At 47.7% G+C, this 25378-nt stretch overlaps 1 protein-coding gene across 1 annotated transcript in view; it reads right to left on the bottom strand.

Annotated features, from left to right (window-relative positions):
• The window catches only part of LOC138511357 (tetraspanin-36-like), a 277296-nt gene that overhangs the window by 156479 nt on the left and 95439 nt on the right, over positions 1-25378 (bottom strand). The window contains exon 2 of the mRNA XM_069626968.1: positions 4952-5143. Within this exon, the coding sequence (XP_069483069.1) occupies positions 4952-5143 (192 nt within the window). The remainder of the gene's footprint in view (positions 1-4951; positions 5144-25378) is intronic.

Genomic DNA, 25378 nt, shown 5'->3' with positions numbered 1-25378 from the left:
CCGCTGAGGTCTTAGGGAAGAATTAAAAGATGAAATGGCTCATTTTCCTCGGCCTACTTCCCTGCAGGATCTGATGACGGCCGCTCTTCAGATGGAGTTCAGGATGCAAGAAAGACGTCTAGAAAGAAGAAAGACGCGTACCTCCTTTTCAAGGACCTCCTCACCTCCTTCAACAGCGCTCAAACCTCACGATGAGCCTATGCAAATCGGCACAACTCGCCGTTCTCTAACGCCTGAAGAAAGAAGGAGGAGAAGGGAACAGGGCCTATGTGCCTATTGTGCCTCGGATCGCCACACGGTGCATAATTGTACTGAACTAACCAAGAAACCGGCGGAAAACGCAAACCCTCGAACCTAGTTGGGACGGGTTATCGAGGGCAGTCTTCCAGTCCCTACATTACTATGTCTATTGATTCCTCGAACCCTTCAGAAGATTCCCGCCTGATGGTCATAACGGTTAAGGTTACTATCAATGGCAGCCCGGTAGAGACGCTGGCTCTCTTGGATTGCGGTGCCGCAGGGAACTTCGCTGACACCCTATGGGTTGACAAAGTAGGTGCTTCACGGATAGATCGCTGACACGGCCAGAAAGTAGAAGGAGTAGACGGCACACCATTGAGCTCAGGACTCATTGTTCAAACTACCGAACCCCTTCCTCTAACTATATTTCAGCATTCAGAAGTCATTACTTTTGACATCATTCGAGCAGCCCATTTTCCCTTAATTTTGGGGATTACCTGGCTGCGACAACATAATCCCTATGTCGACTGGAAGTCTAATAGTTTGCATTTTAATTCCAGTTATTGCCAGACACACTGCTTTCAAGAAGCACATTACCAGGAGGTAAAAATATCTCCCACTGTTCTCCCCACGAGTATAGGGGTGCATTCCATTGACAAGGTATTGGAAGAATACCCTATGGTGTTTGCTGAATCCGCCCCCATGGCATTACCACCTCACAGACCGGAGGACTGCTCCATTGAGCTGATACCCAATGCCCTGGTGCCATTTGGCCGAATGTTTGCCTTATCCAAGACTGAAAAGGACGCTTTACGAAAGTATTTGGATGACAACTTGTGCAACGGTCTCATCAGACCCTCTAAATCCCCGGCGGGTGCTCCCTTGTTTTTTATTCCAAAGAGGGATTCTAAGGACCTCAGGCCATGCATCGATTACAGGGGACTCAATAAGGTAACTTGTAAGGACAGATATCCCATGCCCCTCATTCCTGACATTTTGGAATCAGTACAGGGAGCGACTGTTATCACTTACTCAGAGTAAGTCCAGGAGATGAATGGAAGACGGCCTTCAGGACACCATTTGGCCTGTACGAATACTACGTTATGCCCTTCGGACTGGTCAATGCTCCAGCAATTTTTCAAAGGTTCATAGACCGAATATTCTCAGATTTATTGTTTATTTCAGTGGTAGTTTACCTTGACGACATACTTGTTTTTTCACAGTCTATGTCAGAGCATCTACTGCATCTCACAGAGGTCCTGGAGCGCCTTAAGAAACATCATTTATTGGCCAAACGTGAAAAATGTGTATTTGGGGCATCTTTGGTCCCTTACTTGGGGTTTATCCTCTCACCACAAGGAGTACAAATGGATCAAAAGAAGGTCGAGGCTATTCTCCATTGGCAGGCTCCTTCCTCAGTCAAAGAGGTTCAGAGATTCTTGGGCCTGGCTAATTTTTATAGGCGTTTCGTGCCAGGTTTTTCCAACACTGTTCTACCAATTACCAACTTGTTGAAGAAGACATCTGTGCCTTTCATCTGGAGCCCTCAGGCTGAAGAGAGCTTTCAACTCTTGAAGAAGAGCTTGTGCAGCGATCCCATCCTATGCCAGCCGGACCAAAACAAACCTTTTATCGTTGAGACAGATGCCTCTGCCGCAGCTATAGGAGCTGTTCTACTACAAGAGCATGACAACGCGGAACACCCAATAGCGTATCTGTCTAAGACTCTCACTACTAGTCAACGGAATTATTCCGTAATTGAACGTGAACTCCTGGCCATGAAAAGAGCCTGTGAAGTCTGGAGACACCTCCTACAGGGGTGCAGCCACCCTTTTGTAATCCGGACCGACCATAAGAATTTACAAGTTCTACAGTCAATGGAGTGCATCAATTCCAGACAAGCCCGATGGGCGCATTTTTTCTCACAATATGACTTTACCATCACTTATATTCCTGGAAGCCAAAATACTTTGGCAGATGCCCTGTCCAGGAAGTCTTTCTCCTCCCATGTTGCCTCATCTTGCCCGGAGAAGTTGTTTCCCAGGAACCGCATTGTTGCCACTATCTCCTCTTTGTTTCAACGGATAAAAGAAGCCGTCTCCTTACATCCAGAACCCCGCGGCATGATTCAAAAGGATGGTTTGTTCCTGAAGAATCAGAGGATCTGGGTACCATCTAAACCTCTTCAGAAAGACATATTATCCTGGTGCCATAATCATAAGACGGCAGGCCATAGGGGACAGGCGAGTACCTTGGACTTGATTAGTAGAGCCTGGCCAAGTTTGTCTGAAGATGTTAAGCGTTACGTCAGGTCCTGCAGAGTCTGCTGTCAGAGTAAAAACAACACAAAAAAACCCATAGGTCTGCTGCAACAAGACTCCATCCCGGAGCGTCTGTGGAGTCATGTATCTACTGATTTCATTGTGGACTTACCTATGTCTCAAGGATGTTCATGCATAATGGTGTCCATCGACTCCCTCACCAAGATGGCTCATTTCTCTCCACTCCCTGGTATACCAACTGCCGATGGTATGGCATTGGTTTTCATTAAAGATGTGTTTCGACTCCATGGTCTTCCAGATAAGATAGTATCAGACCGAGGGAGCCAATACGTCTCCAAATTCTGGAAGTCCTTATGCGCCGCTCTTAATATTCACCGCGCATTGTCATCGGGATATCATCCCCACACCAATGGGCAGACAGAGCGGTTAAACGCCACCTTGGAACAATATTTGCGCAGCTACACCAATCTGGAACAAGACAACTGGGTGGATATGTCACCGACGGCGGAGTTCGCATATAATAATGCCAGTCATTCCGCAAGCAAGATGTCTCCCTTCTATTGCTCATATGGATTTCATCCCCGAGCCATCATTCCACATTTTTCCTGCAAACCTGCACTTCCGGCGGTAGAGGAGGTACTAACCCGTATAAAGGACATTCAAGACAAAGCTAAGTTGAACCTCAGAGATAGCCTCCAGGCATATAAGAGGCAAGCCGACCGGCACCGGCAGGTAGTACCTGATTGGGAGGTTGGCTCCAAGGTGTGGTTATCCACCAAATACCTTCCTAGATGGTCTCGCCCGTCTAAGCTGTCCCCCAGGTTTATTGGTCCCTATCCCATTACTGCCAAGATCAATCCAGTGGCCTTCCGCCTAAAGCTGCCACATTCTCTTAGGCGAATTCACCCAGTGTTTCACGCATCTCTTTTGAAGAGTGCCGAACAGTCACTAAGGGCCCGCCCTTTCCCCATTCTCTCTCACTCACCTGATACACCTGAGTATGAAGTATCCAGGTTACTGGACTCCAGGTACCGCAAAGGGCGCCTGGAATACCTGGTGCATTGGAAGGGTTTTTCCCATGCTGAGGACTCTTGGGAACCAAATTCACATATCCACGCTCCTGTCCTTCTCCGGAAGTTTCACCGTTTACATCCCGGTAAACCGGGTGGCCTGGGCCTTGGCGGGGGGCATACTGTCATGCGCCGCTTTCTCACCTGGCGTCTTTGGCCCCGCTGCCGCTTACGGACTTCCTGATTTCCGTCACGCTGACGCTACGTTCACTAAGCGGTCTAGTCTTTTTCCGCTAGGGTGACCGTAGCGTTATTTAACCACTCCTCTCCCTGGGTCCAGCGCGTTGCAACCTTCCACGGTCAGCTGCTTTTCCTCGCGGCCGCGGTCTTGCTACACGCTGTTTTCCTCTTGCTCCTCGAGCCTTTCCTCTTTCACCTCTCTTACTCTTCACAGTCCTTCTCCGGTCCCCGCCTTCTGTACTCTCCCTCCTCCCTACTTTCCCTCCTTCGTGCCCGGCTTTCTGCCTTTGGTTTTGTTTACTTTCGCTTCCTGTGTTTTGCTGGAGTTTACATATCCTGCTGGGTCCTGTTGCTGCCTTCTCCCATTGTTCATCTGCTTACACGCTAAACTGCCGTCAGGATACCTGCCGGTTCCAGGGGTTTTTTGTCTATTCTGGCTTTTTTCCCCCTCTTTGTCCCTCCCGAGAGTGGGACACGGTCAGGGCACATTTACACGCTCTCACTGTGGCTTCCTCTTGTGGGAGACACGCTCAGCCTCGAAAAAAAGAAAAGGACTACACGGCACATTGAGCGCTCAGCCCAGTTGAGGAGGATTTCGACTCCACAGGTGAGGAGGTTGAAGAGATAAAAAAGGGTACTACAACTGTATTAGAAGTTGGTGCTGACACATGGTTACCTCCTACCTCGTAATGACCACCAATGTCTTTTCATGGGTCTCTAGTTATCGTTTTTGGCTTGCACATTTTACGCCCCACTACTAACTGGTACGGCTGCAATGAATGATCGTATGATCGATGGCCCTAGGCAGCAGAGATTTTCCAACCTTATGTTGTAATCCTTTCTAGTATGATATGAACTGATAATGCTACTGGCTATATCCCATAGATGTTAACTCCCATGGGCAAATCCATTATTTAGAGTGTTAGGATATCTTTTAATGCATACAGGCTCATATCATACATTTGAAGAAAAAAAGAAGACTTCATGGCTAAGATAAGTCACATCTCGATTAATGAAATCTTTAATTTGCAGCTGATAGAAAGGTTGGATGACTTTAAAAATATCAGGCTTAATTATTGAGAAGACAATAACACATGCTTAGGTCATGTCTGCAGTGCATGAGCTGGTGCATCCATTGACTATGATTTATTATTTTGACATTAAGAAAGTGATACTTACAAATCCCAGCCCAACCCGTGATTCCTTAATGGTGGCGTAGCAACCAATCAAGCCGATGATGAACATCACCATGGCAATGCTCAGGATGATCACAGCAGGCAACATGGTGTACCGGTCTTCCAGGAAGTGGTCATAGTTCCTGTAGGAGTTAATAACATATATGCCAACATAGCTGAGCCCAGCGGCAGCGGCCTGAAAGACAAAAGACACATGTTCATATGAGTGAATGCCTCAGTTAAAGGCCCAATATCTCCCAGCAAGTGGTGCTCTTAAAATTGACATATCTCTAGGCGATGTGGATTACTTTGAGTTACAGTAAGGATTTACTCACATCATGCTTTCACATTTCTGTTAGTTTGGCATGATAAGTGTACTTTAAACCTGCGACTGTCTGATACTTCTGCACGGAAAGCTAAAGGGTTTGGGTGTTTTAGCAATAAACAGTAGTCAATTGGTCTGCTATGGGATATTTTCATTCCACAAAATGAGGATTAGTCGAACGTCGGATGTTTACAATTCCATTATGCAAGCAATTAGGACATTTAGGCCATTTAGGGCCTCATTAAGAGTTTGGAGGCAGCCATGCCGCTATTTGCAGCATGGCTGCCTCCAAACTCGGGTCCGGGTTCCTTGAATGAGGAATTACCGGGCCATTCCAACCTTGGAAGACCCGGTAATTCCTCATTCAATGTACCCATCCCCATTCCTATTTGAGCCCCCATAGGGCTCAACGGGAATGGGGAGGGAGCTAACAACGGGCCCGTTAATGTCTGACCAGACGTCCTTTCCAGGTCCCACGAGGGAACCTCGTAATAGGGCGGAGTGGGTTTAACGGCACCGGCACCATTACCGGTGCCGTTAAACCCATTCCGCCCGCCTCGTAATGAGGCCCTTAGTGTTTTGCTCTGATTCTATAGCAGCAGGTAAACCAAAGCCCATCCCCCATGCATGTGAAGGGCTCTGATTCTGTAGTAGCAGGTAAACCAAAGTCCATCGCTCATGCATGTGGAGTGCTCTGATTCTGTAGGAGCAGGTAAGACAGAGCCCATCCCTCATGTATGTGCAGGGCTCTGATTCTGTAGTAGCAGGTAAGCCACAGCCCATGCCTCGTGTATGTGCAGGGCTCTGATTCTATTGTAGCAGGTAAGGCACAGCCCATCCCTCATGTATGTGCAGGGCTCTGATTCTGTGGTAGCAGGTAAGCCACAGCCCATCCCTCATGTATGTGCAGGGCTCTGATTCCGTGGTAGAAGGTAAGCCACAGCCCATCCCTCATGTATGTGCAGGGCTCTGATTCTGTAGTAGCAAGTAAACTAAAGCCCATCCCTCATGTATGTGGAGGGGTCGGTTCTGTAGTAGGAAGTGAACTGAAGCCCATCCTTCATGTGTGTGGAGGGCTCTGATTCTGTAGTCGCAAGTAAACTAAAGCCCATCGCTCATGTATGCGGAGGGCTCTGATTCTGTAGTAGCAGGTAAACCACATGCCTAATACACAACAATCCACACAAACTTCACTACATTGCAACAACAAAACAAACCACACATAGGGCCTCATTACGAGTTTGAAGCCTCCAAACCGGGCTCAATTACCGGGTTCCTTCAATGGTGAATAACCGGGTCATTCCAACATTGGAGGACCGGTAAATCCTCCTTCAAGGAACCATTCCCCATTCCCATTTGAGCCCCCATAGGGCTCAATGGGAATAGGGAGGGAGGTAATAAAGGGCACATTACAAATGCCCATTATTACCTCCCTCTTCCCCTCGCGGGACCCGGAAAATACGTCTGGTTTTACCAGACGTCTGTTCCGAGTCCCGCAAAGGGAACCTTGTAATCAGCGCTCCCGTAATGAAGGGTGCCGGTCCCGTACCGGCACCCTTCATTACGGGACCGCAAGGGTCGTAATGAGGCCCATAGACCCGCACAACAGCACACGACGACTACCGACCGTAAAAACACCCCAAGCCCAGCCAACGGACCCACCAGGCTGAGACCGCCAACAGTACATCACTGCTCTCTTGCACTTTTCCAGCTTATTCCCACTAAGTCACCCCCCTTCCCTTTTTTCAAAGCCGCCAGAGCACCAGGTGACCACTCCGGTGGTGATAGTGTGCGGTACAAATATCCTTTAACATTAACATGTATGTGCACGGATCAATACGATTTTAACCAGGGAGTGTTTAACTCCCTGTTTTTTGAAAGTTGGGAATACAATTATTTGTTAGGGAGTGAAATGATAACGGCCAATTCGCAAGTAGACATATTTTAACTTAAATTTATATTTTTTTATGTAATCCATACTATTTGCACCTAGTAATTCATGCAAATTAAAAGATGTAAATCCCTCCAGCCCCAGCCATATCAATGGAGCTGTTCGTGGGGAAGCAATGGGGCAGACTCCTATGTGCCCATTAGTCCACATTTTCTGGTGGGAGTATTTTGACTCCCTATTTTGTTTTGGGGTGGGGAGTGTATTTGCCTTTTTCTAGCGAGTAAACAAGGTTGTTATATTATGGTATTATTATTACTATGGTATTTATGAAGAAGCAACAGAGAAGTATACAACAATACAGATACATAACGGATCGTTTTACAGAAGTATACAAGAGTACATATGCATAACGGAGTGCTTTTCAGAGGTAATAACAGAACAGATATGCAGCAGGGGTGGGATATAGAGGGGCCCAGAAGAGGGTTACAGCTGTATCGGGTGGCGTGGAGAAGATGGGCGGGCGGTGTCTAGCGAGTCAGGTGGCGCGAGGGGCGATGTGATGGCCTAGGTGTTGAGACCGAGAGCTTCCTATTGTTACACCACTTACATGAGGGGCTGGCTATGAATTAAGCCGCTGAGTGGCGCATACCCAAAACATGAAAATTGCCAAGTGGTTCCAATCTCACTCTGCAATCCATGCATGCACCTACTGTAAGGACATGCATGGCCCTATCCATGCCTGACCCTTCACTCCACACTCTTGCAGTTTCCCTTTTCTAGTTTCTCATAAAGGGACCAAACACACTACTCAGCCTTACTATACACAGCCCCCTCCTGCCAGCATCCATAGGGGCTTCCTTGGGATTCTATTGCTGCCACAGACTATTGACTCCATTGCCCTAGCACTGCTACAGTCGTTGCTGTACAGGACATGGATCCCAGAGGCAGAACACCTTTCAAAACTGTCCAAATGTTTTCTCATTCGGCCATCGAAACCCATTATAGCCTTTACAGCGAGAGCTTAAACTGACATAATGGCATTATTGCAACAGTCATAGGGCCTCATTACACGGTAGGCGGTGAACCATGGCGCTATTAGCGCCATGGTTCATGCCGGTAAAATACCTGCACCGCCTTGGTGGAAAGGGGAATTACCGCCCCATTCCAAGGTTGGCGGGGCGGTAATTCCCCCTTCCACCATTGCCCTTCCCCATTCCCATTTTTGCCCCATAGGGCATAATGGGAATGGGGAAGGCGCTAATTACGGCACCGCAAATTGCGGTACCGTAATTAGCTCCCTGGGTCTCTTTGCGGGTTGGTTTTTAACGCCTGCAAAAAGCAGGCGTTAAATACCCCAACCCGCAAAGGGACCTCGTAGTAAGGCGGTAAGGATTTACCGGTACCGGTAAAATACCGGTACCGGTAAACCCTTACCGCCTACCGTGTAATGAGGCCCATAGCCTTATTCGCACCTGCGGTTCATTTAGTTATCGGTCCCCAACGTCTGCTTTATTTTCTGATAGGCAGTGGTGGCAGCTCTCCATGTGGTAAGGCTGGGACAATTGTCTTCACTCTATAAAGATGTACAGTGTACAGTTGCACTGAAATAATCTATTGCCAGTTAAATGTGACTGTAGCAAGTCTATAATTGAGAGAAGCTTGGGTGCAGCCGATTGAAGGAATGGGGGCATGATCAATGCCCATTACTGAAGCTAAATACCCAGAAACACATCTACTGTAAGGCCAACTATGGCGGTTCTACACAGTTTACTGTCGCTGGATACTCCACAGTTTTTATTAACTCTACCTAAATGCACATATCAGAACTAGTAAATAAAATCGAATAAGAATAAATAATTAAATATCAAACAAGCATAGACAAAATAAGTTTTTGGCTTTTGTGTACTGTGGGATAACCATTTGCCAGGCACTGCCAAAAAAATACTGTCTGGCCATAAGATGGCAAAAGCTGTGGAAAATGTGGTGGGTACCTAGGCATATGATGGCATTAAAAGAGCAAACATGTTACATGCTTGCTTATGATAGGAATTCAATGCAAAAACAGTTGTGAGGACACACTTGCTTCGTACGGTAACTCTAAGCACATTTGATTAAGACATTTGTATTACACCAGGAGCCGTTTCACAGCTGCAATTAAGCTATCATCTTTCGGAAGACTGCTTAAAAATACCTAAAGCAGTACCATAACAGCCAATAGTTTGATGTTAGTCCATGATAATGTGCAAATGACAGTCTCCACAAGTGGACCCCTGACAGCTTTTACCTGTGTTTCTCATATGCCACTTGTTGCATTTTCAATGTAATGCATGACTTTTCCCAAATGTATTTTTCATATTGCACTGCATGTGACTGTACTGTATAAGCCCTGCTCTTTCCCCAGACAAAGGGAATCCAAGGCCTGGCCCATCCTTCCACCATCTCTGAAAACTCCCAGGCACAGCTACGACAGCTGCACGCTTTTACTGCAGCCTGGGAGTGGGGAGACTGGCCTTTCCATCTACTTCCTTAAACAACCCCCCTCGTAGGTTTAGTACCCAACCCTGCGTATGTTTAGTCACCTGTGATGACCCGCCCCATTCCGGTCAACTTCCTCCTTGGAACCATTATGTCCATCATGGGGTGGGGGTGCTCTCCAGAGTCTCTGGCATGGGGAAGCACAGCTCTGTAGAGAGAACCTGTCTTTGCCTATGTTAGCTCACCTGCCTACCCTTCCACTTTACAACCAGTACAAAATCTGCAGCCTGGGCGAACTAACACTTCCATTCTTCCTTGAACAACTTTCTTCCTTCTCCAGTAATCACCATCTGTTGTTGCCTACACCCTGTGAATTGCGCCCATCCTCCTTGGACACTGGGAAGAGATGGGGGAGGGGGATCTCTAGAGGGGACGGCAACAGTTGTGCATAGAGCACCTCTCCCAGCATCTGTTGTCACTTACCCCCTGTGAATGCCACCTCTTCCTCCCTGCACATCTTGTTGAGACAGGCACTGAGGTCATTTTTTCTGGGTTGCCTGCCGTGGTGTGCTGATTCTGTGGATTTGGGGGTGTGGGAGAAAAGCTGAGGAGGCCCCTTTAGCAGCTACCCTTCTTTTCATTTTCTGCCCTTCACCCACTCCCCCTTTTCCTCCTCTTGATCCTCTCCTCCCCCAACCTGCTCTATTTGTCCAGCGGTTGGCCTCCCAGCTGTCCCTCTCTAGCTCTCTCTCTGTGTCTCCCTCTCCCTCTGTCTCTCCCCCTCTCTCTCTGTGTCTCTGTCTGTCTCTCACTCTCTGTCCCCCTGTGTGTGTGTGTGTGTGTGTGTGTGTGTGTGTGGGTCTCTCTCTATCTATCTCTCTTGTGTCTCTACCTGTGTGTCTCTCCCTGTCTCTCTCACTCTCTCTCTCTCTCTCTCTCTCTCTTTCTCTCTTTCTCTCTTTCTCTCTCTCTCTCTCTCTCTCTCTCTCTGTCTCTCCCAGTTTGTCTCTCTCAGTTTGTCTCTCTCAGTTTGTCTCTCTCAGTGTGTCTCTCTCTGTACCCTTCTCTGTGTCTGGTCTGTCTTTCCCTCTCTCTCTCTCTGTCTCTCCCAGTGTCTCTCCCTGTCTCTCTCTCCCTGTCTCTCACTCTGTCTCTCACCCTGTCTCTCACCCTGTCTCTCACCCTGTCTCTCACCCCGTCTCTCACCCTGTCCCGATCTCTCTCTCTCTTTTGCTCTTTTTCCCTCTGTGTGTGTCTCTCTCTCTCGCTCTCTCTCTCTCACTGTCACTCTCTCACTGTCACTCTCTCTTTATCTCTCTCTCCCCCTGAGTGTATGTCTCTCTCCCTGGGTGTGTCTCCCTCTCCCTGGGTGTGTCTCCCTCTCCCTGGGTGTGTTTCTCTCGCTGTGCGTGTCTCTCTCGCTGTGCGTGTCTCTCTCCCTGTGTGTCTCTCTGTCTCTCTCTTCTCAGTTTCTCTCTCTTTTTCTCTCCCTTTCTCGTTCATCCCCTTTTCTCGGCACTCACCCTCTTTACAATTCCCTTCTCTCCCACTACCTCCCAACTGGCTATTTTTCCTCCTCACTCCCCCCAGCTGCCCATTCTTCTCTCTCACCATCTCTCGCCCTCTCTCCTTCTTCCCAGCAGCATTCCAACTCGAATGTTCCCTTCTCCAATGCTTGCCTTCTTCCCTTGGTGTCCTTCCCTACACCCAAGGGTAGCCCCCAGACCTACGGATCCCATAAAAGTGGGTGTAACTAATTGGTCTGCCTGCCATCAATGCGCGCCTTCTGCCCGCAGCCCAGTGCAAACAATCATCTGTGTCCAGTGTGCCTATCTTACTCTGCTGGCAATATGTTTACTGCTCTGTCTGTAATAAATATCTTCCTGATTATCACAAAGACTTTGGTGCCTACATTTGTGTTTCCTCTTTTCGGCGTAGTTTGCCTGTTATTGCCAGAGTGGGGATCCAGTCTGCCTACACACACAACACACCCTCACTGGGTCTGTTAATTCCCTGGCCCAAAACTGTGGCTCTGCCCTTTTTCTGCCTTCAGCAACAGCCATTTCTATGCACGTTGATTCTAACTTTCCCCCTTTTCAGAATCTACGGACCAGAGCCCACCAGTCCCAGGGATGAGGTGAACCTGCCTTGCAAGATGCTTGCTGTAGCCGTGGCTGGGCTGTCTGTCTGCTGGATCAAGTTTTAAAGTAAAAACTGGCGCACCAGTCACACACACTGAAATTGTCAGCTTGTAGCTTGTGGGGAGGACTCCTTGTCTCTGAGGGGGGTGGTAAAACTGAGGGTAGGTCAGTGTACCCATCTAGTCAAACCAGGTCCCACTCCCACAGTGATGAGGTGCTGGTACATTTCCACTGTCAGAGGAGGACCTGCACACCCACACAACTGTACTGGTAACCTGTAGTGTGTACTTTTCCGGATAATCTACCCAACTAGTCATAGCATCCAGTTCTCAACCCCTATTTTTATCCAATGTTTGGTTTCAACCCTGAGAGTTGCTCAGGAGAGGATGGCCAGAGGGTTACCTGCCCCGTAACACACTTTCTAGGCCCATACTGGAGGGTGACAAGGGTAGCTGTGGCTCAATGCTCACCTTAGGGACTGGTCTGCCTGGAGACTCATTTTAAGCATGCTACCTGTCCCTTAATTCAGTTCCCTAGTGCCAGGGTCACCTAGCCTGTACCAGATTAATCTCCTAGACACTCACTAGGAGTGAACAAGGCTAATAGAGAGCCCAACCCACCCATTTCCCCAGTTTATTTGTGTACATATCCTGGTCGTGACAGCCGGGTATTTCTTTAAGGCCATGAGAGTGGGCCTCTCGAGATTGTCTTTGCCTGGAACTCTTTTGTGCAGAGTCCCTGACCTGCCTGAATCCGAGTAGTTTTCCAGGGACACCTGCGGATTGTACCGGACACTCTTTTTGGGAGTGGACCAGAGCTTGGCATTACTGTGCCCATGTCCTACAACAGTTTATCACCCAACCCCTCCCCTAGTTGAGCACCTGTGAGTGTACATCTGTGAGTGCATGTGAACGAATTTGAGTGTGCAAGAGTAACCCTAGTTGAAAGACTTGGATAGTAGTGACTCGGTTGTGCTGATCTATGCCCTGTAGTGATTTAGTATTTGTCCTGAGAAAATGGTTAAGAAATGTTAGTTTGTGTACCACACCTTTTTTCCTGTCATAATATGAAATTCTGTAAACCAGGGAGTGAGACTTTCCTCTGACTCCCTTGTGGCCCTCATGGCTACAGTGCATGTCAAAGATATTAGACGGATGCCAGTATGTCATAAACAGACCAAGCGCCAGAACCTACTGGTCTGACCCCTAGAAGGCTCCTTTGATAACTCACCCAGCTGTGGCGTGTGAGGTACTTAAAAGGAAAAAAGGGAGCTCAGCAGTTAGGCAGTGGGAGCCCTACACTTCGTGGTCCCAGCAACGTGTGTCTATGCCCAGGAAGAAATGGCTGACACAAGTGACCCTAGAGAAAAAGCTAGAACAGCATAATCTAGAGAGGATGAGAAATGACAGTTATAGGTGTGACCCCCACCTGTTCCCAGTGTTACCCCCCACTAACCTCTTCCCTCTGCCCCAGAGGATGTCCTCGCTTTTTCTGCACTGGTTACCCCACCTAGCTTTTTTGCTCTCTTCCCAGTCCCTGCCCTTGTGCGTATATCCCTGCCGCGTCAGCCCCTGTACTATTACACCTGTGCCCCATGTAGTATCTTCAGCCAATGAGGCCCCTGCGCTGACCAGCTAGGCCGTGGCTACCAGGTCTACTGTCCAGGTCCCAGCTTCCCCCGGTCCCTGCGTTACCCCTAGTGCCAACCTCTAAATAGGCGCAAACTCTTCAGCTGTTAGAAGCGCATATATATGTCAGATTCCCCCCCCTTGTGTAGAGACTGGGAGGACGATATAAACCATCAAAAGGAATGGGGTGGAACACACTGCCATTGAGCAGTACCCCAAGAGGGCAGGGGATCTAAGGTCAGCTAAGGGTTTTGTAACCCAAGGCCTGTCATGCTCAAAGTAAAGGAGGCCAATGTCATTAATTACCTGTTTGACAAGGCCAGGGATTCTGACACCGACTCTTCCTCCTCCTCAGAACGGGAAGAAGAGGAAAGGGGGTGGTGGCACCCATGAGGACTGTGGCTGCCCCTCAGGCATTCACCTTAGCCATAGTCCACCAGCCCTGGTCCCCAGAAGAGATACTCAGCTTAAAGAGCCGGTTCCCCAACATTAGGACAAGCACTCAGGCATTTGTGGTGTTCCTGAAGGATGTGATACCTTCCTATGCCCCCTCTCTGGCTGACATGTGCCAGTTACTGAGGACACTCCAGTCCTCAGACCAGTTGGCCATCCTTACGAACAAGGCTAACTTGACCATAGAAATGGACCTTCAAAATCTGCCTGAGAAGACGGAAGGTGACAGAGTGACTCCTGCTCATCCTACCCAGTCCCGGATGATGGAAGAAATTGCAAACGCAAAAGCAGAGCAAATCCTGTAAGCAGCATAACAATGAGGATGTGGATGACTATCTTGAGAGGGTAAAGCAGGTCTTCCAGCAATAATCTGGGATGGATGACCCTGTTAAAACAGCTAGGCCCTTGATCATCACCCAATTTGTAGAGGGTCAACTGCCAAAGGCCAGCGCAGACATCAAGTGGATGTGTGTGGGGTGGGACAGCATGCCCTAAACCATCTTGGCCCATGCCAGCCACTACTGCAGCCAGCATTAGAAGGAGCAGAATGGCACTAATGAGGGAATAATGCAGCTGATGTTTGCCATACTGCAGAAGAATGCTAATGTGGCCTCTGCTTCTGCTTTTCCTGAATCCCCAGACCGGGATGAGATAGCCCTCTAGATGGTGCACGCACCTGACGGGGGGCCAGTACAGGGCTTTGTGAAAAACCTGAAGGTATTCACCCAGGTAGACCTCTGGAAACCCTTATTCATGTGGCCAGGGGAGGGCTGGTGCTCTCAGATCCCAACCCTGGGGGTGGACAGCGATTGAGGATCACCTTGGTGAGGGGCCCCAGGGTTATGTTCAGGGGAATGCCCCAGGTGAGACGCGGAATTATGCCGAGGAAGGAGAGGCGTATGAGATCTGTGAGGCTTTTATAGGCTACACTACACCCGCCTCACCTACTCCCAGTAAACCTCTCCTACCCAAACCCAGTAAACCCTCCATGCAAAAGCGATCCCCTAGGATCTCAAACTGTGTCACCCGGTTCACTATTCTTATATTCGCAAGCATTATTCTTCCTATCCTTTTGATTATTCTTTATCGCAATCCCCACATGCTCAGGTAACATACTACAAATCCCATTAAATACCTGGTCTATTTTACGATTTGCGTTATTCCCGTTTGCTTCAAGAATCCTGTCCCTCTAATTATCATTTTCCGAAATCCCAATCTACTGTGACAAAATACTCTCATTCCTACAATCCCCTATGTTCTGTTTTTCACCCCGGTCATTTTCGCCCATTTCACACACCCTATCCATTCTGCTCTTTTCAGTCTACCCATCAACCCCCTTCTTACAATAACAACGTTTTTCCATCCTATCCCGTAGGACAAGTTGGCATTAACTCTGCTTTACGGAAGTATAATGATGCTGTTTACCTGACATGCCCCGACAGAAAGGTCAGGCAAAGTCAGGCAATCAACTTGAACCACACACACCTGACGGCCCTTCCTTTTCCCCACAGTTATAAAAGGTGGAGCAGAAGAGTGCAGTACGAGCAAGGCAAAAAAGGCGAGCACAAAGGACTGCACGATGAGACGGCTAATCCAAGGCAGCAGTTTAGGCAAAGGAGAAAGGCAGTGGCGAGGAGAGAATTGACCTTGCCCTTTTCGTCCTAGACCCGCGGAACCGCCCGCAAAGGGAATCTAAGACCGCAGACAATAGCCCCAGTGTGATGATGTATGTGTTAACGGTACACAGGGCCAGCCTATGCTGATATGGCAGAGCAGAGGAGGCTCCTGTGCCCCTTGTACTGGCCTTGACTCCAAAGAAGCATAACGCCAGGAGGTTAAGCACACCCAGTGAGTCGAGGGGAGAATTGATGGAAGCCGGGAGGTGTTGAGTGAGAATCGCAAAGTGGCAAGTTCTGAATCCAAAAGTGGTGAAATATACATGAACTGTAAAAGGTATGAAAGGGAGACCAGCAGCAGAGTGAAACTGACACCACGTGGGTGTTAACTCAAGAGACTCTGATCGAGCCCCATATTGACACTACAGAAGCCAGAAGGCCATAGGAAGGCTGCCAAAAGAATGCAGTGGTCATACGCGAGTGTTGAGCAAATGCCATGTACATTCAAAAGAGTTTGGTTTGTGAAATTGTATTAATGCAAGGGAAATAATCCGGTATAGTAAATAAGGAAAAGGGACGTGAATCCCGAAAACATTTGCAACAAGTAGAAAGCACAGAGAAGGGTCCGAGTCTGGACAAGCGAGATCCTGGGGTAGCTAAACGCAACACTAGCAGTCGCGAGAGGTCCGAGCCTGAATGAGGGAGATCCAGGGGTGAAGTTGTCACCCAAGGGCTGACAGTTGCGAGTAGTCTGAGCCCGAATGAGGGAGATCCAAGGAGTTAAGCTATCACCCAAGAGAAAAGAACTGTTACAGAGAAGCACTATTGAGAAGGTGTCAGCCCAGGAGAGGGGGGCCCAGGGGTGAAGCCCTCAACCTATCTGAACTGTGATAAATTGTCAAGAAGGTAAAAAGGGGGTCAGCCCAGAAGGGGTGAAAATCATCACCCTATTTGAACTGTAGCTTAAAGCTGTAGATTACAAATTGGGAAATGTCAGCCCAGAAGCGGGGAAACCAAGAAGGAACTTTTATTTGGTTAAAGGAACTTTTGGTTTGTTGTTTTGAACCCATGAGGCCCCGAAGGCAAGAGAGTTTCAGAGGAAACAAGACTTGGCCATCAACGGTCCTGAGAACTGCCATTGGAACTGTTGTCTAATGCTGGAGAAGCCAGAGACCGTACTGTGCTCCAAGCTCCCATCTTACCCCGTGTCTAAAACGTTGGGAAGGGAAACCCAAACTACACCATCCTGACTTATTATTTGTGAGCACTTATTTTTTTTCTTGAAACCTATCACACACTCTTCCTTTACTCAAGTGTAAGGAATTGGCAATAGTTTTTCTTAGTATAGGCCTTTTTGTTTGACACGACACCACTAGGACTGCTTATTTTTCATTTGATGGTCGACACCTGCCCCCATCTTAGATTTAGGTTTAGATTAGGCATTTTTCCAACTCGCACACCGTTTCCATTGTTCAATAAACACCTTTGAGCTGGTGATGGGCGGAGCCACTTTAGAAACTGAGTGGGGCAAACTTGGAGGCTGCGCCCCCTCTATTCAATCCCAGGGCTGTCAGGCGTGGGGACCTAGTAAGAGCAATGGGGAGCAGATGCAAGTGGATCTAGGTCACCTGGCCTAAGCACCACCCACCTTCTTAGCCCTGCCTCATCTTCCCTGCTCTTAACTATTAGATCAAGGGCGTCTCTCGCCCGGGTGTCCTAAGTGAAGGGCTGATAAAGAAAATGGCAATTCCTATTTGGACCTGTTCGGACCAGGAGGAGCCAGGGCCCGTCCCCCTGCTCAGACAGCAGGTAAGCAAGCACCAACATGTGTTACTCCTTCTGTCCCCACAGGCCATTCATTCCCACCCCCTCCGGTCCCCCCCAAGATGTTCCCTGTGCCCCCACCATTCTCGCACACAGGTGTTGCCTCTTTTGCTTGATTCTTCTACGCTGCTCCCACCTCACCCCCCTCAAGCCTACCTCTGCAGGAGTCTGTCCTGATAAATTCTGGTTTCACCATCACCGTCTTGTGGCTAATGCTGGATTTGAATTTTATTGACTTCATTGATTCACGGTGCGTCACCCTTTCCCAACTCTCATGCTGGACTTCCTTGGTGGCCCTGAAACATGCTGTTCCCATCTTCATCTTGTATCCTGCCGTGCAACATTGTGTTACTACTGACTTCTGCAATTGTATTTACTCTCCCCTCTCGCTTCTCCACTCTTTTTGACTGCTAACTCTCTGTTCTCTCCTCATTTCCCTTCTCCCTTTTCCTATCTACTCCCCTTACTTTCTTCTATGCACTTACTCTATCAGAATTGTCCCTGGAGCTAGTATGATAGCAACCTCGTCTGTCTCCTCCTCCCTCCCCCTCCTCCCCCCCTCCCCTTACTGTCTATCTGAAATGTCATCAGGCCTAGTATGATAGTCGCTTGTTTTGTTCCTCCCCTACCTTTCTGCACCCCTCTCCCTCACCTCTTGTTTTTCTCCGGCTCTACCAGAAATGTCGTCACGCCTAGTACGGTAGTCGCCTGTCTGTTTTCATTTCCTTCCCACTCTCCCCCTCCCTTCCTTATCTATGTCTTAGCTCTTGCACTATCTGAAATGTCATCAGGCCGAGTACAATAGTTAATTTCACATCCTTACTGTTCATGGCCTCTAAGAATGTCACTGTATTTTCCCTTGTTCCCTCCCTTGCCTTGAAGCGCTTTGAAACACATTGTGTATAGGCGCTATATAAATAAACTATCATATCATATCATTACTTGTGTCTGTCTTACTTGTGTCACCATGACTTTCTCACAGCCTCTAGAGGGCAGCTTGGATTTAGCAGGGCAGGAAGAGGAGGAATTACTCACTACTCCCAGATACTGTGAGAGGATCATTAACTGTGGTACATTATGTATTGTTCTGATGGCAAACTTGAACCGATATTAATTACCAGATCCAGCATACTTGATGTTCATATAATGACATGCATAGATCCTGCTAGATATTAAAGGCAGACACACCTTTTTACTGAAATTAACCAGACCTTACTTGCCCAGCAAATACATTTCAATTACTATATGCTTGCAGATAATTGGTGACAAGCCCCCGTGGGCTCATTTAATATATGCCATACTAGTTCCGGACGATACGCAACTAGTGCAAATATTCTAACCTCCTAATTATGGTAAGAACTCTTTCCCATGCTAAATCCCTTATTCACGAGTGGCACGCTTCAATCAATGAATATTTTCACCCACCTTTCACTCAATATATGATACACAGTGTTGTGAAGAATCTGAGGGTGTCCTCACTTCTTTCCCCAACATATCCTCCTCCCAGGTGGCCAAGGAAAGGAAGGCACTATCGGACCCTGACCCTGAGGCTGGATATGTGAGGGAGGATCACCTGGGTGGAGGAGACTTGGGGAGTGGGGATGAGGCACCCTTGGGTGAGACATGGTATCCCCCATTTCCATTTTCTAATGAACCTAATGTCCCCTAGGCCTTTGGAGTTTTTTATAAGCCCCTTCCCTATCTTTTGCATGACTTATCTGCCAGTGAACAACACTTTCGTACTGGGACGAGGAAGAGGCATCCCAGAGCTATACATCACACATACAAACACCATTTTGGTACTGGGACGAGGAAGATGCAACACAAACTGACAACAGACTGCAGAACTAACGCTGTGCTGTCTAGTTATCAAGTGCCTAATCCAGCTGGCAGGATATTTAAAGGCCAGTGCTGGAATCAGAAGGAAGTGCAGGTGAAGCTGAAGGAGAGAGCAATCGTGTGGAAGCGACACACCAAGAAGTCCAGAGAAGCCCGAAAGGGATGCAGAGCAAGCGCAGCGTATGGCCAGGTGGAAAGCACTTCAGAGGACGGCTGGAGTTTCCCTCTCAAGCAGAGAAGCAGATGGAGAGGCCAGGTGAGAGCCGGAGACGCACCGCCATACTAACTGCAGGAGAGAAGGAGCTGGGGGTGTCACAGAGGTCGGGCAGTGCATCGGCTATACCGGCGGGCGAGAGAGAAGCTATCCCTGAAGCCGCGGGAGGGCAAGCAGGACAGAGAGCGCCTCCCGGAGACACGACAAGTGCTGCAGCCATACACCACCCGTCGGACACGATAAAGAGACTAACTACGTGAATTCCCTCATTTAAGTCAATTTTGGGGAAACTGCGGGATAAGTATAAAAATGAAACAATGAACTGTGAAAACAGAGCAAGTATGAATAACGATGAAGTGAATTGGCAATAAACGGACATGAAAACAATACTAAGAAGTAGGGCCAAGTAAGCAAGCAGAAGTGAATGATTGGGATTAACATTGTCAGAGTCAAGCAGATATTATTGCACACTACTGAAAGAAATGAATGTTTAGGAAAAGTAAACCTGTATGCAAGATCGCTGGTGCAAAAAGGACTTTAAACTGAGTTTCCTAGCAGGAGAGTGTACTGGGAAGCTTGTTTTGGTCTTTGCAAGAGAAAGCTATATAGCAGTGAATGGTGAGAAAAGGAGAAACAATAAAGCTTCAAGGGCAAGTGAAAAGGAATCAATCAGCCTTATTGTGAAGCTGGAACTGTGGCAAAATACTTATGAAGCAGAAGCAAGTCAGGTGTGTCGATTGCGTGACCTGTAATGGGTGGACCTCGTGGTCTGACAACTGCAACTAGAGCGAATACGCCCACCTTAAGGAACAGCCACTTTGTGATTGAACAAAGGAAAACCTATGCAAATTGAAACTGAGGAACTGAACTTTGTGAACTGGTGCAAGGTAACCAAACTGAAGAGCTGGGAAGTGTCCCAAGTAATTGTGTTATATGGAACATCGATTATCCTGAAGAATGGTGTTTTGGAACTTTGATAGACTTGAAAGCTTGGGAAAGAGAACCCCTATTTTGTAAAGTGAACTGCATGAACCTTGGGGAAGGGAAACCCTTTTCCATCCAAGAGGTGGAAGAATGTCTGAACTTTCATTTGACCACTTCTTATTTGATGCTGACATTCCTACACATTGTATACAGTTAGATGTGAAGGCTAGTATAGGTTTTGGACACAGACATTTACTTTTGACTTTCCTTACACAGACGATCATTAGTTTTATTTAGGTAGGGAAACCCACCTTAGCATAGCGCAAGTTAGGCCATTTTCCAACCCTCCACTTTTAGTTAATAAAGGTTTGTCCTTAACATCTTATTCCGTTGTCTGTGTCTACTTCATGATGCCTTCACAGTGCTCCCACGCCATAACTATTTTCTCCTGAGGCACTAGCTTTGTCTTAATTATGGAATAATGCCACAATTGGCACCAATACCATAATGGTCACACCCACAGGATCAAATGTGGTCACCAAGGCAATCTACTTACCCCCCCGACCCAAGTCACAATTTTTCCAGAAAATGTTGCTTTAAGCAACACTGTACCTTTTATATTTCAGTATATTACAGTGAGCGATATACTCAGAATGTATTGGGAACCATCAAATCTCATTGGCAAGGCCTTTCATGCCCTAGCTCCTACCCTTCTTTGCTACAATAAGCAGCAGTTTGGATGTAAACAATGAGATACTAATATCTTGGTTTTCTCTCCGTCCCACTACCCCACTCCTTTTTCTTGTTTTCAGGTGGAATATTCATGTTTGCACAATCTTTGCATCAAATGGGTGTATTGTCAATCATGTTTTTGACTTCGCAATGTGACTTTATTTTTATGTTTATGTGTGCACATGGTTACTTTCTGTATTGGTTTAGCCTTGAGAAAGACCTGTGAGGGTTGAAACATGTGTCAGCTGCCTTTCATAACTTGTCAATTAAACCTCTTTTGTTGGAATCACAGAAATTGTGGGCACTTTTATTTTGAATAACCAGCGCAAGATATCCGGGTATAACTCGCAATAGTCAATACATGAGGTGTGTGCAACGCCTCCCCTTTCCGTGATCCTGCTGCTGGTTCCACCTATTCAACTATAAGTGTCATATCTATATATCGTACAATTAGCCTTTCATTGAAGTGCGAGTTGATTCAGTCTCTAGTGCTTCCCCAACATGTTTACCTGTAATCTTGCCCACTAGGGTTCATCTGGGTCCCCGGACTAGCACACAGGCCTTCTTGTTCAGCGTATCCTCCCCATCTGCTAAGGATGGCTTTTCTGGGAAAGGTGGGTTCAGTGATCTTTTGAAAAAAGGGTTGAGGTGCTCTCTACATCCCAGATAGTCCTGATGAGTTCTTCATGCAGGTCTGCAAAACCAGAACCAGAACTGAGGGATTCAGAAATCTCTGCCCCACCTTCTCCGTCATGGTTCTGACTGAGGTAGATGAGCAGAAGCTGGCAGCACACCCTGTGGGCCACCCAGAGCACGGAAGCGGGGCTAATCAAATCTGCTTGCCGCCGCGTATTCAGGTGATACCTGGGTATTCCCTCCCCAGGGATTCCCCAGTATTCTATGAAGCCAGACGATGAAAGGGGGCTGGTTCCTGTTAAGAATGCCTTGTTAAGACAGGACATCCTGGCTGTGGCACAGTCCACTGCTGATACCGCCATCATGGCAGTGCAAAAACACAATTCTAACACCTATTGCCTGGTTCAGGACCTCAGACCCATTAACCTTTTTGTGGGACCCCTGACGGCCTTTACCCCAAATCCTGACACATTTAGCTGCCATACCTGTGACTGCTTCTCACTTCATTGTCATCAATCTTTGCAGTGCCTTCTTCAGAGTTCCTCTGCATCTGGACACCTGGCATCTGTTTGCCTTTTACTTTAAGGGTGTCCAGATGGTTTGGAAAAGAATGCCAGAGGGTATATCATTGCCTCGATAGTGTTCTCCCAAATACTCCACGAGAACCTCTCAGAGATAGTGCTGCCCGGCTCCAGCGAGCTTTTGATCTAAGTGGATGATCTGCTCTATAATAGAGGAACTGAGCACCCTTGACATGGTTCATCTGCTCACTGAGCTGGCTAGCAAGGGCCACAAGACATCAAAGGTGAATCTGCAGTTCTGCAAAACTAAGTTGAAGTATCTGGGGCATATCATCAGCAAGGGTTGCAGGTCTCTGGATCCAGAGAGTGAAGGCTATTGCAGCCCTACCTCCCCGAGTGACTCAGAGCAACCTGAGATCCTTCCTAGGTGTGGTAGGATACTGAAGGCAGGGAATATGTGTTTATGCCTTCTTAGTAAGATTACTGCGGGAGGCATTCTGTCAGATCAGCTGGACCATGTGCCTTGAACCCCTGAGCAGAGGGAAGCCTTTGAACGAGTCAAAGCAGCCCCGTGAAGTGCACCTGCAATGGGCTTGCCTGGCTACGAAAAACACTTCATCATCTACTGTCATGAGAGGAAAAGAATAGTTTCAGGGGTACTGCTTTAAGATCATTCTGGTGCACTGTGTTCTTTGGCCTACTACAGCACTCCGCTTGACACTGTCGTTGCTGCCCTACCCTCTTGTCTGTGCGCTGGTGCAAGTTCTGTGTCCCTGGCTCTAAAGAGTAAAATTATTGTCCTAGACAGCAAGGTTCTTTTCAGGGTACCCTACTCTGTGCATGCTCTCTTGACACATAGCAGGACCCAACATCTTTCCACAGCCCACAAACTGAGATATAAGGAGGCACTTTTCAACAGTAACGGCATCACTGTAGAGAGTGCTCATGAATTCAACATCGCCTCCCTGGTGCCAGCTTGTGATGAGTACCTCGAGGAACATGACTGCCTCCGGATGGTACATCAGCAGGTTACACTCCAATCCCTGGGGCCCATGCACTATTTGTGGACGGGTCCGCCCAAAATAGAATGTCTGATGGGGCTCTCATATCAGGTTATGCCATTGTGACCTGGGAGGAAATGAATCACACCTTTATTGTCAAAGAATCAAAGCCCATATACCACCACCCCCCTTGTTCTGCTCAAGGGGCAGAGATTGTGGCCCTAACCAGAGCCTTTAAACTGATGTCAGAGAGGCAGGTTAATATATTGCCAGACAGTAGGTATGCACTAGGGGTGTTTCTGGATTTTGGCATTATCTAGCGGGAATGGAGTTATCTCACTTCGGGTGGAATCCCAATTGGGAATGTTTCCCATGTCACTGCTCTTTTAGATGCTTTGCTCCTACCTGTCAAGATCTCAATCATGCACTGTAAAGCTGCCCAAAGAACTCCTGAGGGGACACAAGACATGGCTCTCATACTCCCTAATTTGCCAGTACAAGATCCTGTAGCAGAACTGACAACATTGCTACACACACTGCAGGATACAAGAGGAACAGCCAGGATGAATCGGGAGTGTGCACCGCCTGGATGAGAAACCAATGGCTCTGGAATATCTGATTCGCTTGACACACAAAAGCGCACACGTGGTTAGCTCTGCCATTACTAGCTATATAAGGAGTACCTGGTTCACCCCTTGGTTGGGAGAGAGAACGAAATGCTTTGTTCAGCAGTGTCTGATCTGCTAGCTTCATAACATTGGTAGGTCAGTGCAGGTGCCCCTGGTTCAGCCCACCAGCCCCCTGTTGGGCCCTTGTATGAGATCCAGATGGATTTCATAACACTGCCACCAGTGGGTAAGTACCGATATGTTCTGTGGAAGCCTTCTCATGTATCCGGGATGACGCTACCACATTGGCCCAAAAATTACTTAGCAAATGTGTCCATGGTGGGGAGTGGCCTCTGTTCTTTCTACTGACAGAGTCCCACATTTTGTCAACCAGGTGATGACTTGCATGTCTTAGGCCCTGGGGATTAACCAGAAGTTGCATATACCATACAGACCACAAAGCTTGTGGCAAACAGAAAGGAGGAATGGGGAGCTCAAGAACAAGCTGGCAAAAGTGTGCGCACAGACAGGACTAAATTGTCCAGACGTGTTGCCCCTTGTCCTCATGTACATGAGAGGAATGCCGAGACACGTTGCTGGACGCTCTCCATTTGAGATCCAGATGGCAAGACCAATGCCCCTGCCGGCTGCAGCTCCTCCCTCTGAAAGGGTTACCTTTAGCATTGACGGATGATTCAGTTATGGCTTATTTCAAAGATCTTACTTCTGTCATGAGACAGATCTACTGCCAGGTCAGCAAGGCAAACCTGTTCCAGGCCAGCAAAATCTACATTCCTTTCAGTCCAGGTAGAAGGAGCCATTTACTATCCTTATGACCACAGACACCGCTCTGAAGCTACAAGGTGTATAGTCTTGGGTTCACGTCAACCATGCCAAGAAGGTTAGGCCCCGTCCTCCTCCTGAAGTAAGTAGAACCCTCAGTGATGCCTGCTACAAACCTGGGGCCCTGTCCTCCATCTCACCGGGCCCTGAAGGGTCAGGGACTCGACCCAGTGGAGCCCAATTATAGCCTGAGGCCCAGGAAGTAGCCCAGACCCTGTGCTATCTATTTTCTCAAACATCTGCCCTCAACCCCACTCTGAAGCCCCGCCGGCATGGCAACAGTCTATCTTCTCTCGCCGTGGGGAAATGACCTTTCTTCAGAAGACTGAAACCAATGGATGGGTATCCCCTTCAACGTAGGCATCTGAGGAACAATAATAGTAGAACACAGAAAGTGATGCCTCACGGTACAAAATTTGTTTAGTTCAATAGAGGCTCAAGTAGTAGTGGAGGACTGTGGCAGGCAACTACTCAATAACAATTAATTTAATAATATATATATTTTTTTATATCATTTTAAACAATCGATAAAAAAAACAAATAAACAATGTGTGCAAATACGCATAATTAAACATGTTGTGCAAATGTGAAAAAGTGTTTTATATGTGCACATTCGCAAAATGTATATACTGCCGGTCTTAAATAGGGACCGAAGGAATCAAAAACATTGTGCCAATATATGTGTACACTGTTGCAACCAACACTATTCATCAAAATAGTCACATTCTATTCTCAACATTTCGTCATATAAAGGCAATCT

The sequence above is a fragment of the Ambystoma mexicanum genome, chromosome 6p (genome assembly GCF_040938575.1).
Source record: "Ambystoma mexicanum isolate Mex_15411 chromosome 6p, UKY_AmexF1_1, whole genome shotgun sequence".
NCBI lineage: Eukaryota > Metazoa > Chordata > Amphibia > Caudata > Ambystomatidae > Ambystoma > Ambystoma mexicanum.
The sequence above is the reverse complement of the archived record's forward strand: the minus strand, read 5'-3'. Positions and strand labels throughout refer to the sequence as shown.